Source organism: Callithrix jacchus, chromosome 2 (assembly GCF_049354715.1).
Source record: "Callithrix jacchus isolate 240 chromosome 2, calJac240_pri, whole genome shotgun sequence".
Lineage (NCBI taxonomy): Eukaryota > Metazoa > Chordata > Mammalia > Primates > Cebidae > Callithrix > Callithrix jacchus.
Genome location: NC_133503.1, coordinates 167,087,378 through 167,103,162, shown reverse-complemented (window position 1 = coordinate 167,103,162; position 15,785 = coordinate 167,087,378). Strand labels below are relative to the sequence as shown.

Genomic DNA, 15,785 nt, shown 5'->3' with positions numbered 1-15,785 from the left:
AGATAATGTAGAAAAAAAAAATAGGTATACTGGAAATTGTAGAAGAAGTGGGGGAATAGGAAGAAGAGATTGGTTAAAAGATACAAAATTACAGGGAGATAGGAGAAGTAAGTCCTGGTGTTCCATAGCACTGTAGGATGACTGTGGTTAACAATCATATATTATATAGTTGCAAATAACTAGGAGGACCTTGACTGTTCCCGGCACAAATAAATGATACATTTTGAGATGAGGATATGCTGATTACCCTGATCTGATCCCTATACATTATATGTATCAAAACATCACTATGTACCCCATAAATATGTACAATTATGTGTCAATTAAATTTTTTTCAATAAAATAAAAGAAAAAAATTAGGTATAGGGTTACATTAAAATATAATCATGTTGGCCAGGCATGGTGGCTCACACCTGTCTGTAATCCTGCTACTTTGGGAGGCTGAGGCGGGTGGATCATCTGAGGTCAGGAGTTCGAGACCAGCCTGGCCAACATGATGAAACCCCAACTCTACTAAAAATTCAAAAATTAGCTGGGCATGATGGCACATACCTATAGCCCCAGCTATTCAGAAGGCTGAGGCAGGAGAATCGCTTGAATCCAGGAGGGAAAAATTGCAGTGAGCCAAGATCGTGCCACTGCACTCTAGCCTGGGCAACAGAGCAAGACTCTGTCTCTAATAATAATTAATAATAATAATGCTTACAACATTTAAACCAACTAAAAAGGGCTAGAAAGGACTCAATGGCCACTTCGAGCTCTGATTTTTGGATGGGATAATATGTCCCTATATATACTCACTTCAATGAAACATATTTTTATCATTTTGTATCCAGTAGTGTTATTTCTCAAGAATGCCTCTGCCTTTTGTTAATCACAAGATAACCAGGGCTCTAGAATCCTGCAAGGAGGGATGGGGTGGGGTGGGAGTGTGGGCGGTATTTTCCACCAGGGAGAGAGAAGAGGCAGCTGGCTGGCTAATCATTCCTTTTTCACAGGCAGCCTAGAGCCAAGGAAAGTATAATAATCATTGACAAGGTAACTCTTGAGCACGAGCTGTTTCTCTAGATTTAGAAGAAATGCAGATTGTCAGCTGAAGGCAAGGGAGCCTCAGAAGTGTCAGACAGCTGACTTTAGACATCTTGGTCCACCGCCACCCCCACCTTCATTAAGCCGAGATGAGACAGGGAGGCGGGTGGCTCGGTGCCAGTCATCCTGAGGAGAGATTTCCAGTGGTTCCCGTGGGGCTCATATTCACATTCCCTAAGAGGACGCTCTGGACCCTCGGGCAGAGCTTTGTGAGAGAAACAAGGCTGACTTCAAGTGATCTGCAACCAGAGCAACTGGGATTTGACAAAGACTGTGCAAGGCTGACTCTCCCTGTTTTCTTTCATGCTGGCACCGGGCAGAGTGTGGGAACTACTGCCTCAATAGTAAGTACAGTAAGTCCTACGAGAGACTGTGCGAGTGCTCTGGGCTTGGGCCAGGGCCTGCCATGGCAGGCCAACCGCATGCAGAGGGGATCCAGGGTGAGTGGTGTGGGAGCCGGGACACGCCTACACTCGGTGGGAAGCCTTCCCGCCGGCTGGCCAGAGGACACTTCTCTCCTGAGCTGGGGGCTGACCCGGCAGCTGCTGGGGGCTCCCACAGACCCGCCCGGAAGCTTGCGTGCAGAGCTGATGTGTGGCAGGCACGTCCTGACCCTTGCAAGGAGTTCAGAAAGATGGGTGTTGGCCACAGGCCCATGGCCACGGCCATGGACAACAACAGCAGGGATGGGCCCCGGCTGTCCCTCTCCCGCTGGGGGTGAGCCAAACCCACCAGGGACTCCTTGGTTCAGTGTGGCTCCAGGAAGGCCTCCTCCGCCCATCAGCTTAGATCTTCTGTCTTCCTTCTCCCTTCCCAGCCATGGTGTCCTGAAACGAGGGGCCCGCTGCCCCCGCCAAGAGCTTCCTTCCACCTCCTCCGTTTTTGTACCCTTACCTGCCGCCCGCCCGTCCTCCTCATCCCTGGCATTTCTCTCTGTTCCTCTGGGTCCATTCCCGGCCCTCCTCTTCCGGCAGCTTCTTCTTTCCTTTTCCGTTTCCTTCTGTGCCTGGCGGCCACCCTCCACGCTGTCTTTTCTCCGCACTTTCTTCCTTCCTCTTCTTGCCGCAGTGTCCCTTCTTTCTCACTCCTCCCACCTGTGCTCCTGCTTGGCTCCTTTCCCGTCCTCTTGCCATTTTGCCTCCCACTCTCTTTTCCTCCCTCTGTTTCCCTTCCTTGCTCCTCTTCCTTCTACCTCCCGTTGTCAGAAGGGAGTGGCTGGGGGTACAACCCCCAAACTGTAGGGACAAGAGCCCTTCACCGCCGTCCTGTTGGGTCCTTGCAGCCTCAGGCCCTTGTCCAGGGCTGCGCAGCTTCGGAGAACCACAGAGCCATTTCTTGGATAGTTACCTCCAAAATTGTCTTTTATATTTTCTTTTTCATCCTTTGCTTTTCTTGTTTTCTTTCCTTTCTTCTTTTCTTTTTTTTTTTCAAGATGGAATCTCACTCTGTCTCCCAGGCTGGAGTGCAGTGGCGCAATCTTGCCTCGCTGCAACCTCCACCTCCCAGGTTCAAGCGATTCTCCTGCCTCAGCCTCCTGAGTAGCTGGGATTACAGGTACACACCACCACACCCGGCTAATTTTTGTATTTTTAGTCAAGACAGGGTTTCAACATGTTGGCCAGACTGGTCTTGAACTTCTCACCTCATGATCCACCCACCTCAGCCTCCCAAAGTACTGGGATTACAGGTGTGAGCCACTGTGCCTGGCCTCTTTTTTGGTTTTTATGAAGGGCTCTGGGAAGCTGCCAAAACAGGGACTGGAACTTGGGGGCACGTCATCAACTTTGCTGTTTCCTCTCTTTTTTTATGTTTGAAGATTAAGTTTAATCTGTATGATTGTTCATAGCATCGAATAATTATCCATTTAGTCTCCAGGTGGCAAGTCCTTCATTCAGTGTCTTCTTTGCACAAATCACATATTTTCTTGAAACTCTAACATGTTTTATTAGCCAGCTTATTCTCCGTCAGTTTGCACATTTCTTTGAATTCGAGATTTATTCTACCTTAATTTCCTTAAACCACCATTTCTGTATCTTTCCAAAAAGGAAAGAGATATGCTGTCATTTCTCTAGCAGAAATCCCCTAGCCTCATCCCCTGTTCGTGACACCACACAGTCACTTAAACTATAATTTTGCTAACTGTGTGTAAAAGGGTGATTCCTCAGGAAAACATAGTGATGAGAGTTTGGGAGGAAGAAAATGAATTTCTAAAATATTGGAAAGTTTAGAGGGCCAGAAGCCAGAATTAAGAAGAGCCGGTCAGGTTCACAGCCTATTGCTCTGTTAACCACGTGATCTCAGGCAATTCCTCCATGCTTTCTACTCACATTCTTCTTCCATAAAATGAGAATAACCAGCCATTCCCTTCCCCCATACGAGTTGCTACTTCATGAGATTGTAGTGAAGATCTTGTGAAATAGACCAGGCACAGTGGCTCACGTCTGTAATTCCAACACTTTGGGAGGCTGAGCCAGGTGGATCACCTGAGGTCAGGAGTTCAAGACTAGCCTGGCCAACATGGGTGAAACCCTGTCTCTGCTAAAAATACAAAAATTATCCAGGCATCGTGGTGGGTGCCTGTAATTCCAGCTACTTAGGAGGCTGATGCAGGAGGATTGGTTGAACTCGGGAGGTGGAGATTGCAGTGAGCCGAGATCATGCCATTGCACTCTAGCCTGGGCAACAAGAGCAAAACTCCATCTCAAAAAAAAAAAAAAAAAAAAAAAAAAAAGGTCTTGTGAAATACACTGGAAGGTGATCAGAAATGCAGGACTCGGAGCCTCATTCACAGTGCTTTCGAGCCTCTCGAAATCATAGCTTAAAGGGTTCTATAGCAAATCAGGCTTCCAGAATCCTAGTGGCCCTTACTGAGGGATTTGTTTTCTCTGCCTCCCTTGGAGAACATCTGGGGTTATCCCCAGCTGTTCCCCATATTGATCTTTTGCTTCCAAGAATAATTGGAAAAAGTTCAAGTTTCAGCACATTGTGAGGACTTCTCAGCAGCTGAGGCCAGTGGCAGGAACAGGACTTCCCCAGGAGGGGAAAACGGGGGAGAAGCCAACTTCAGGCTATGGGTCTGGGCAACTGTGAACCTGGCCAAATGCGCATGCAGTTGAAGGGAAGGGGCTGATACATTGTTAAACATCCTATTTCCAGGAGCTGCCTTTCTGGGCATTTTCCTGCCATGTGTGTGAGTGCAGGAGTCAAGAGAGCTACATACTATGTAACCTTTCTCTGTTCTGTTCCAGCAATCATAGAAGCCATTGAGATCCCACAGTTTATTGGCCGCAGTTACCTGACGTATGACAACCCTGATATCTTGAAGAGGTAATAAGCTTCAACAGCCACCTTCCTCAGCTCTCTGGTGGTCAATTTCTCTATATCCTTCTCAGGGCTTTTTCTTATATTTCATGCCAGAAGAAAATTCTCAAAGACGACCATTCAGCAGTGGCCTCAGGGGAAAAACACACACACACATGAAATAAACATAGAAACTGGAGCAAAATAAAACTAAAAACAAACTAAACTTCAGAAATTGACCTTTCAAATAACCCTGTTACAAACAATCCAGTATCTTTCTGGTCATAGGGCCTGGAGAAAGAGACATGGCTTGTCCCAGAGTTTCCAGTATTCAGGCTTTGAGAAGCAGTGAGCATGTGACGTTCCTGAAGCCTGAGTGAAGAGTGTGATTCTCTGAGCAGGGCAGTTCCATGCTGTGCCATGGCCAGAGTGTGCAAGTCTGACCTGGGCCAGCAGCAGGACAGACAGATCCAAGCCCATTGCCCACTGGGTCCGTACCTACCCTGTGTCTTCATCAGTAAAGATCTCGTGTCCTCTTCAGGCTCTGGCCAGTTCAATGAGGGGCTTCTCAGCTCTCTTCATGTGGATTCAAGAGCATGGCACAGGGAAATGCTCAAGCCACAGCCATGGCATCTCATCCCTGGGGGCAGAAGTCCCAGCCTGGCCTGAAGTCCTTGGTCTTGGTTTGGAATAGCCTTTTACGTGACAAAATCCTCAACTCGGTCAAGCTTGTTTTTGGCACTTTCAGTTTGCCCCTTGTCTCTTTCTTTCCCTCCCCTCAGTTCTTTGTGGTTTATAATGTGCTAGTCCCCTTTCTGCTGCCCACACAGTCATTCTAGGATTTCCCTTCCTCTTCCAATGGACTGCATCTTAACACAGGAAGGCAAATCTTTAAGCGAAAGGCATCCAGTTCTTAGGGTGGAGTTCGGTGGCTTTTCAGGGAACAAAAGTGGTTGGGAGGAATTTTCCAAGGGCATTGGATGTCTCTGGTAACTGCGAAAACACACCAGGCAGACATTGCTTCACTTCTCTAATCCCAGCTTGTATTTATCTATGTTGTCTTGGCATGGGGACTTAGGTAAAATGGATTCCTAGCCAAGAGAGACCTTCCTCCTCCTTCAGCCCTTTCTCTCCAAAGATGGAAGGTCATTCAGTCCCTAGAAAGCAGTGACAGGGTGAAAGGGGTGCAAATCTTCAGGCTCTGGGGGTCGGTAAGAGGCCACCAGTGGTTTGGGGAAGTAGAGGGGCTTGATGAGAGCAGGAGACATGAGGCCAAAACCCACAGCAACTCCAATAGCGTGCAGTAGTGTGTGAGTGTGTGTGTGCACGTGTGTGTGTGCATGTGTATGTATGTATGTGTGGGTACAGATGCATGTATGTGAGGCTCCAGGTAAAAGTCAAGTTCAGGGTCTATTTTGGTCAGATATCTTTGGTGGCAAGTAACAGAAAGCTCATCTTAAAATGTCTTACCCATGAGGGGTATTTACTATTTCATACCACAAGGAGTCCAGACTGACACTGCATCTCGAGTTGATTAATTAAGAGAAGCAGTTGTACCATCAAAGATTCCAACCTCGTCCATATTTCTTGCTCACTGTCCTCAGCATCTTCTCCAGAGGCCACTCCCCAGCTGTCCATAAGCCGCACGTAAGATGACTCTATCCAGTGGAAATCAAAAAGACTTTTTTCCTCATATGACTCTTTTTAAAAGAGAAGGAATTCTTCCCAGAATTGTGTCTCTTTGGACAAAAGGCATACGATTGTGTCTCTCTTTTGTGCTGCCACATGCCTGCCCGTGAACCAACCACTGGCGAGAGAAATGGGAACCTCTTGATTGACTTGTAGCGGATCAGTATACCCAAGGCAGACGGGAGAGGGAAGGAACCTGGAGCCAAAGGTGGGAAAAGCGGGTCTCTAGGGAACAGGCAGTGCTAGATTGCTCTGCACCTAGCCTGGGAACCGCGCGCTCCCTCACTGCTCTGAGACCCTGCATGGGGAACGCAAATTGGTCTCTTCCTAACAAGATCAGGCTCTGGGAAGCCCAGACAATAGTCCCCTCCACTGTTCATGATTGAGGACACTCTGCAGACACAGACCCAGCTGTGTGGGACAAAGAGAGGGATGATACAAGTGACTGGAGAGTGGACAAAGAAACTTTCCCAATAGCGTTATGCTGGCAGCGATATTAAATTAAGATCTGCCTATCTCACCCTTGATTCAAGGACCTCAGCCTGCCTCTTTTCCCTGTGCAAGATGAAACACTGATCATGCTAATGAGAATGAATTTCTGAACTAGTCTATTCCCAAGCATTGCCAAGAGCACATCAGCCTGTGAACCTATCCCCAGCCATGGCTGTAGGGCATGAAGCCGACCTCGCCTGAGCACCCCTCCTTTCCTGGAAGTTCCTGTTCTTCTCCACCCTGGCTCTGCCTCAGCACCACTCCAGACCGTTCACCTCTCAGGCCATATTCCTTGTCTGAGACGCCACCACCTGGGCATTTCCCTTGTCTAGACCTTGCCCCTAAGGACAGTCACCGGCCAGAACTGGCTATCCATAGCCATGGTCCTAGCCCAGGGTGGCTGCCGTTTTGAGTCTCTTGGTAGTTGGGAAACACACTTCCTGTTGGGGAATGGGGACCTGGAGTAGTAAAACAGGAAAGAGAAAAGAATGAGGTGTGTTCGGGGGTGCAGCCTAAGCCATGGCACCGGCCATAGTCTTGCTAAGCTGTCACTCAGCGAATGCTCTCTGGTGGGGGATCACGGTGCTTAGCGAGGGAGACTGCTGCTGAGCGAGCAGTCCAGACCTTAGACTTGTGGGGCAACTCATGGTGATGAAGTAAGTGTCAGAAAGTGCCAGATTATCCTTAACATCTGGTTGCTCAGGGCTGGCAGACAAAACTGGAATTACTTGGAAACAGATGTTGGTGGTTGATTTGGTGGACTTGTTTGTGTATTTCCTCCAGGGTGTCAGGATCAAGATCAAATGTGTTCATGAGGTTTAAGACAACTGCCAAGGACGGCCTTCTGCTGTGGAGGGGAGACAGCCCCATGAGACCCAATAGCGACTTCATTTCCTTGGGCCTTCGGGATGGAGCCCTCGTGTTCAGGTAACCAACCCCCTCTCCAGCGGCCTTCAGCAGCACGTTGCAATTTTCTCAGACAGTACAGATCGTGCCAAACAGAGTGATTCAGAAAGGAGCCAGAACACAGTCTGCTGGAATTGGCTGAAGCCTGAAGCTCCAGTGCTTATTGGAAGCTCCTGGTCTTTCTTTCCAACATTCATGTTATAGAGCAGGAGTCAGCAAACTACAGCCTGCAGGCCAAATCTGACCCACCACTCTTTTGTAAATAAAGTCTTATTGGGGCCAGGCACCGTGGCTTACGCCTGTAATCCCAGCACTTTGGGAGGCCAAGGTAGACAGATCACTTGAGGTCAGGAGTTTGAGACCAGCCCGAGCAACATGGCCAAACACCATCTCTACTAAAAAATACAAAAATTAGCTGGGCATGGTGGTGGTGAGTGCCTGTAATTTCAGCTCAGAGGGAGGCAGGAAAATGGCTTGAACTTGGGAGGCTGATGTTGCAGTGAGCTGAGATAGTGCCATCGCACCTCAGCCTGGGCATCAGAGCAAGACTTCATCTCAAAAAAGAAAAAAAATGTCTTATGGGAATACTACAGTACTCTCTTCTTTTTCTTTTTTCTTTTCTTTTCTTTTCTTTTTTTTTTTTTTTTTTTTTTGAGAGGGAGTCTTGCTGTTGTCAGCCAGGCTGGAGTGCAGTGGTACAATCTTAGCTCACTGCAACTTCTGCCTGCTGGGTTCAAGTGATTCTCCTGCCTCTGCCTCCTTAGTAGCTGGGATTACAGGTATGTGCCACCATGCCTGGCTAATTTTTACATTTTTAGTAGAGATGGGGGTTTCACCATGTTGGCCAGGCTGGTCTCAAACCCTGACCTCACATGACCCACCCGCCTCGGCCTCCCAAAGTGCTGTGATTATATGTATGAGCCTCCATGCCCGACCCATACTCTTTCATTTCTATATTGTCTATGGCCATGTTCATGCTTCAATGGCACACTTGAGTCGCCTCAATAGGAACTGCATGGCAGAGCCTTAGGAATTTACCGTCTAGCCCTGTGAGGAACAGTTCTGTGCCCTCGTTCTAGCGTGTTACTGCTGCATGCTCCTTACTCACAAATTAGGAAGGAGCAGACAGAGGACTTGGATACTGCCAAGGATGAAGGCCAAGCATGGAAGCGAGTACTCAGTCTGAGACTCAGCAGCTCAGGAAGGTGTAAAACGCTAAGCTCCAGGAGCCCTGACTTTAAATTGACTCCGCTCCCTCTTAGCTGTGTAGAGTGGGAAGGAGAACCCCTGCTTTCCAGTGTCTGCTGCCAGAGGAACAAAGCACAGCTTCGTGTCTCAATAGATCCACCATCATGAGAGTTTGGTAAATATTTCTTGGGTATTACTGATAAGGCAGTGCCAGAAATTCTTCCCTTTTTTTTTTTTTTTTTTTTGAGGTGGAGTTTCACTCTTGTTACCCAGGCTGGAGTGCAATGGCACGATCTCGGCTCACCGCAACCTCTGCCTCCTGGGTTCAGGCAATTCTCCTGCCTCAGCCTCCCAAGTGTCTGGGATTACAGGCACATGCCATCATGCCAAGCTAATTTTTTGTATTTTCAGTAGAGACGGGGTTTCATCATGTTGACCAGGATGGTCTCGATCTCTTGACCTCATGATCCACCTGCCTCGGCCTCCCAAAGTGCTGGGATTACAGGCGTGAGCCACCGTGCCCGGCCAATTCTTCTCTTTTTTAAATGAATTTAGACTATTTTCAAATTTGTCAAATGGGTAGCTATGAAGTAGTTAAAGAATGAGCTGAATGATTTCTCGCCACCCTTCTTACCAGAATGGGTAAAAGCTGAGCTTCCATGGGGCAGGAACTGTCTCATGTAACATGAAAACACTTCCCAGAGATTGTCATGACACATTCTCACACGAGGTTAGAAATCACTCACCTAGACAGTGGCTTTCCAAGTGTGGTCTCCAGACCAGCAGCCTCAACATCACCTGGGAACTTTTTAGAAATCCACATTCTCAGGCTCCACCCTGATCTACTGAACCAGAAACACTCTAGGGGTGGGATCCAGCAACCAGTGTGGCAGCCATTTCCCCAGGCAATTCTGATACCCTTGAAGCTTTGAGCTCCATGGGGGAGGCGTTTCTGGGGCTGCTACTTCTTACTTCCCCCTCTGATGACTAGCTCGAGTGTTCGCTCAATGATGTGAAAGTCATTGGAATTGAAATGGACAAAGGAGGGCTCATTGAACAATGGAGAAGTTGAGGACTTAATTCTGGGGTTCCTGTTGGTCCTGTGCTAAGATTACTGACAGCCTAGGTAGGATAACAGAAATCTTTCCAGTTGAATAAAAGACATTTTGAGAGGAAATGTCACTTGTCCAATGTCAAGCTCATCCCTAAATAGCAGAGCATACTAAGTGACTCAATCCTGTGATTGTTGGGGACCTTAGAGAGTCATGTTAGTTGAGGCTGGAGGCTGGCAGGTGAGAGGCAGCTTCTCACCATGTCCACTTTCCTGTCCCCCACAGCCTCCCACCCATTGCTGACCCAGAGGTTGAACACAGAGCTCTTTACACCCTATTTCAGGCTGGCGGCCTTGAAGCCATTTTCTTGTGGTTTTCCTGTGGTTAACCTCATCAAGGCCTCAAGTACTTGATTGTGCTCAGAAAAGAGAACTGAAACAGTAGCTCAGCTGTGGGTGGGATAGTCCAACTTCCCCCTAAGCTGCCAGCTGAACCTATTCACCACCCACTTTACCCCAGCAGGGAAACAGGGTCGGCTTGGGGCTGCCACAGCTCCCACCAGCTCCCACGCCCAGACCCGGATAGCCCCTCCCCTCTCCCACCTGCTTAGGATCTTGGACATATTTCTTGTTACCATTTCTCTCTCCAGTTCCTGAAAATTGGCCCTGTGTTTTTCTTCTAATCCTGGAGTTCTGATTGTGTTTTGTGTGAGATACAAGGCTGAACCCAGGCCAAGGCCGACTTCCGTGCCTGTCCCGGTCCCGGAGCCGCCCCATCGCTGCTGCTCTGTTCTTCCTCCATCTGCACTGTTATTTCACCACATCCACACCCCCAGACACTGATGTAGGGAAGCGCCCTGGGGACAGAGAGGAATTCCAGTGTAGGCCAGTGGTTTGAAGATGTCACTGGGGAGCTTGTTTCAAAGGTCGACTCCTGGGCTTGCCCCCTGGGATTCCAAGGCAGCAGTTGCAGTGGGCACCGGGTCTGATGAGAAACAAGAACTCCAGTGGTTCCAGGAACCACGCCGTGAGAAACAGGGTCCGAAGCGGCTTTGGAATCACACATGCCTGATCCCCCATGTGAGCTCATGCAAGTTACCTAAGTCTGAGCCTCTGTCCCCTCCTCTGCAAAACGACCAAGATTGTTGTAAAAATCAAATGAATAAATTCATATAAAGGGTTCTGTACAGTGTCTGGTGTAGCTAATTAAGGATAATGATAAGAAAAATGATGATCCATGGTCAAGCGTTTTCTGAGTTTTAGAAGGCTTTACCTCAGAGAGAGAACATGTAGTTATGATTAAAATGTAGTATTTTTATTACTGTTATTGTTATTTTTAATAAGTCATGAGCCCTGCCCTTGCGGAGAGTGAATCGTTCTACGGAGCAGACAAATTGTTCTTGAGGTTTCAGTGTCTGATCCAGGCTCAAAACAATGGAAGAGGAATCCTAAGATAATAAAATATAGTCTCAACTTTCATGACTTTCTTTACCTAAATTCTGGTCTTTTGGCTAATTTAGTGCTCAAAGCCTTTCTGCTGGAGAATAGGGGAAAACAATGAGATTCTAAAAATCTATATATGTATATAGACTTAGTTTTGGTGCAAGATTTAGCAGAAAAGGAAATCAAAGTGCTCAGAGAAAAATGAGTGTGTTTTTCTGTTTTCTGCTGTGTTTTCGTTTTGTTTCAGTTTGTTTTGTGATTGTACGTGGGGCATGAAACCTATCACCAGCGGGTTTTGTGAACATCACTTGACCATTCACAGTGAACACTGCCTGCTATTTTCACCTCATCACATTGTCATGCAACAGGGAGAGGGAAGAGACTACATTAGTGAAGTGCCTTGTGCTACAGGTTAAAGGGGACATGATTCAAAGTGCCACCACAGGAAAGCAGGAAGGTGGCCAAGTGGTTTCCAAAAGGCCTCTCTGAAAGGTATTACTGGGTGGCCTGCCGGGGTGCTCTGCCTCACAGCCTCTAGTGCACACTAAGCTCGGCGGCTCAGAATAACCCATCACGGTGGTCAGATTCCCAAGACGTGGGTAGAGAAGTTGGACATGAATTTGGCAGTGGGAGGGTGGGAATGGGGAGTGGGCAGCCAGGCCATCATGGTAACACAGTATGAAACATTACTCACCATAGAGCGCTTCTTGTTCCTGATACTCTAGTCTAGTACTGATGTTTTCTTATGTGAGGGCATCAAAAAACAGTCTTGATAATGTTATGCTAAGGGAAGTAAGCCAGTCACAAAAATGGCAAATACTCTGTGATTCCACTCATATGAGGTATGTATAAGAGTCAAATCCATGGAGTCAGAAAGTGGAAGGCTGGTTGTCAGGGGCTTGGGGGAGGAAGAATGAGGGGCTATTATTTAATGCAATGGTTTGGTTTTGTAAGATGAGTTTGGAGATTGCCAGCCCATCAATATGAATATGTACTTAATGCTACTGCACTGTATGCTGCTTTTGTTTCTACATTTTTATACTGACATAACTTGCATGCCATGTACACCTGTTCAGTGTTGAGCTTGATACATTTAGAATATGTAAGCATAGAATCACTACCGCCTAGATAGTATATAGATATAGAACATGTCCACCACCCAAAAATGCTCCCTGGTCCTTCTCCCGGTGAAGGTAACCACTATTCTCGGTCATTTATTGTTATATAAATGAGGGAGCTTTTCCTGGGTGAGTATCAGCATGTCAGGGGAAGTGGGAGGTTCTTTGGAGGGTCTGAAATCGTTTGGAATTGGGGGGTTGGGGAATCAGGCCATGGAGAAACCAACTGAGTTGCCCCCACCCAGTTTGATGTCTGGATTCCCATCTGCCAGATTCATGGTTGACTCCCTAGAGTACATTCTGGCTCTTAGCCTGAACAGGAGAGTTGTTGGGCTGGAAAACAGAAGGAAGCGCACCCTCTGTCTAGATGGGATCTTAGACAACTGAAAAGGTTTTCCTTCACTGGATCACAGTTGTATTCCAGTCCAGCCTTCCTGCACTTACACAGGTCACTCTGATACTGAGATCTGGGTGTTCCAGACTGCTTTGGTTATATATTGACGGCTTGTTTGCTTGCTGTCACACATGGCCACTCTTCCAGGAGAGGTGTGACATATTCAAGCCTCAGTGGCAACTTTCTCCTTCCTACCAGTCCCTTGGGGTGCATTGTCAACCCCGTATCCAAGCTGCACTAAGTGCTCCCTCTGTTTGCAGTAGTAGGATTATTCATCTGGCTCCTGTGATGTACAGTGCTTCCTACATATGTTATGTTACTTAGCATTCCCTAGAATTCTTCTGGGAAGGGATTATTAGCCCCATTTGACAGATGAGACTATGTAGGCTCAGAGAAATGAACCAAATTGCCCAAGGTCACAGAGCTATTAGCTGGCATATCTGGGGATCAAGCAGGTCTGTTGAATTCGAGTGTCCGTGCTTTTTCTGTCACCCCACACTGCCTTTCAGAACAGCCATAGATAGTAATTCAGCTAAGTTTCCTCCCACGAGCAGCTCGCCCTACTTCCTATTCTTTCAAGAAGCCTTTAGCCGCCAAACAATGAAATCTCAAATTTCTGCCAGGCTGTTTTATACAAGGAGATACTTGATGTGGGAAAATTCATTAGACCACAGTGGGGTTTTCAGGGTCAGAGTGGCAGCTTTGTCCCAGGGTTTGTCAAGTCACCCCAAGTCCTATTCTTGGTTAAATGTCAATGAGCTGTGTGACTTCTTTGAGCCTCCATTATTAAAGGAATGACCTATGGTGCTTTCTCTGGAGAAAACCAAGCACTTTCTATTCTTGCTGTTTTCTCAGAATCAGTACATGCGAGTGTTTGGTAACTAATCAGGTTTTGTCTCAACATCCTTCTATCTTGGGCAATGAGGTGAAGGAGAGATGTGTTTCTTACAAAATGAGGAGGGAGTTATCCCAGGTGAAACATACTTCCCTTCAAAAGCATGGCGGCATAGGCTTTAGTGTATTATCCAGGGAAAGTCTGGGCAGCTGGCCCAGTGCCTGAGCTAGAGTAGTCACTCACTAAATATTTGTTGAATTAAATTTAATTAGAGTAATTGAATGGATAACTGGATGAAGAGGGGAATTTCTCTCTGGTAACAACATGTTCATGTTTTTGAAACCCTTGTGGTATCAGCATATCTGGGAACAGAAATAGAAAATAAGAAGCCACTAGAGAGACCTGACATCAGAATTAAACAGAGGATGAGGGCCGAGGATACACCAAGTTCAAGTTCCACATTAGCCTTGTGATTTTAGGCAAATTCCCGTAATCTCTGTGGGGTTCACCCTACTCTGCAATGTTCAGTTTAAACAGAAAAGTGAAAACAGATGTATTCATTTCTTAGGCCTCTGGTAATAAATGACCTCAAATTAGGTGGCTTAAGACGATTGAAATGGGCTTTGGCAGTTCTGAAGGCTGGAAATCCATGATGCGGTGTGAGGGCTGGCTCCTTCGGGAGGAGCTCAGGGAGAATCGGCTCCTTCCGGAGAGGCTCGGGGAGAATCGGCTCCTTCCGGAGGGGCTCGGGGAGAGTCGGCTCCTTGCCTGTCTCCCAGGTTCTGGCGGCGACTGGCAGCCCTTGGGGTTCCTTGGCTTGTAGATGCCCCACTCCAGTCCCTACCTCCATTGTCCTATTGGCGTTCCCTGTCTCTGTGTGTCTCTGAGTCTGTGTCCAAGTCTCTCCTTATATAGATACTAGTCATATTGGATGCATGGCTGCCCTAATCCAGTATGACTTCATCTTAACTAATGACATCTGCAAAGACCATATTTTCAAATAAGGTCACATTCCGAGGCTCTGTGTAGACATGAATTTGGGGGTGGGTGGCTAGACCATCATGGTAACACAATATGAAACATTACTCATGATAGAGCCCTTCTTGTTCCTGATACTCTAGTGCTCATGTTTCATTACATGAGGGCATTAAAAAACAATCTTGATAACATTATGCTACAAGTAAGCCAGTCACAAAAAAGACAAATACTCTATGATTCCACTCATATGAGGTATGTAGAAGAGTCAAATCCGTGGAGTCAGAGAGTAGAAGGCTGGTTGTCATGGGCTTGGGGGAGGAAGAATGAGGGGTTATTATTTATGCAATGTTTTTGTTTTATAAGATGAGTTTTGGAGACTGCTAGCCAGACAATATGAATACTGCACTGTGTGCTTAAAAATAATTATGATGGCCATGGTTATGTTATGTATATTTTACCATAATTAAGAAGTCTGGTAATTTTAAATTTCATGAACTAGCCTGGAAACCCACCACCTTTTATAGCAATCTTGTTTTGTGTGAAGGAAACTGCACTCTGAGTTCCAAAGAACTTTTGCCCTGAGAATTTTCTGTGAAGAGTGTCTACCTGTGCCTGAGTGTTTTATTCTGTTTTCTGTCTTCTTCTGCAATGCCTTAGCTATAACCTGGGCAGTGGCGTGGCATCCATCATGGTGAATGGCTCCTTCAACGACGGTCGGTGGCACCGAGTTAAGGCCGTTAGGTGAGTCTCCACCATGGCGTGAGACAGCCAGAGCTGAGCAACGGTGGGATGCGGTGTCCAGTTCCCTGGTACTGTGCTATCCTGTTCCCCAACTTTGCCTGGGATCCTAGTACTCCCAATCCAGGCCATTCAGGGCATTTTCCACCAACTCCCGCTGTGCCCTACACTGACACTAATAGACCAGAGAAACGGAACCCTCGAGGCTTCACTGAGAGTACCCTTCTGGAGAAAAAGCCCTTTGATGGCTGAACTGGAGGAGGAGGCCTTGAGAGTGCAGGGTATGTGGACTTTAAAGAATGTTTCTGTCGTGCGTGGTGGCTCACACCTGTAATCCCAGCCCTTTGGGAGGCGAGATGGGTGTATTGCTTAAGCTCAGAGTTTAAAAGCAGCTTGAGTTTCATGGTGAAACCCTGTCTCTGCAAAGAATACAAAAATTGGCTGGGTGTGGTGGCACATGCCTGTAATCCCATCTACTCGGCAGGCTGAGGTGGGAAGACCGCTTAAGCCCAGGAGGTGGAGGTAGTAGAACTGCGCCAGCCTGTGCACTCCAGCCTGTGTCAC

At 47.2% G+C, this 15,785-nt stretch overlaps 1 protein-coding gene across 6 annotated transcripts in view; it reads left to right on the top strand.

Moving 5' to 3' along the window:
- EGFLAM (EGF like, fibronectin type III and laminin G domains) overlaps window positions 1–15,785 on the top strand; it is a 231,329-nt gene that overhangs the window by 209,103 nt on the left and 6,441 nt on the right. For 3 of the 6 annotated variants that reach the window (XM_078365553.1, XM_035291649.3, XM_078365555.1), the window contains 4 exons: window positions 1,410–1,433; window positions 4,338–4,416; window positions 7,354–7,497; window positions 15,141–15,224. In XM_078365553.1, coding sequence (XP_078221679.1) covers window positions 1,410–1,433; window positions 4,338–4,416; window positions 7,354–7,497; window positions 15,141–15,224 — 331 coding nt within the window. The remainder of the gene's footprint in view (window positions 1–1,409; window positions 1,434–4,337; window positions 4,417–7,353; window positions 7,498–15,140; window positions 15,225–15,785) is intronic. The other 3 variants (XM_078365554.1, XM_078365556.1, XM_008992147.6) reach the window with 1 other exon arrangement.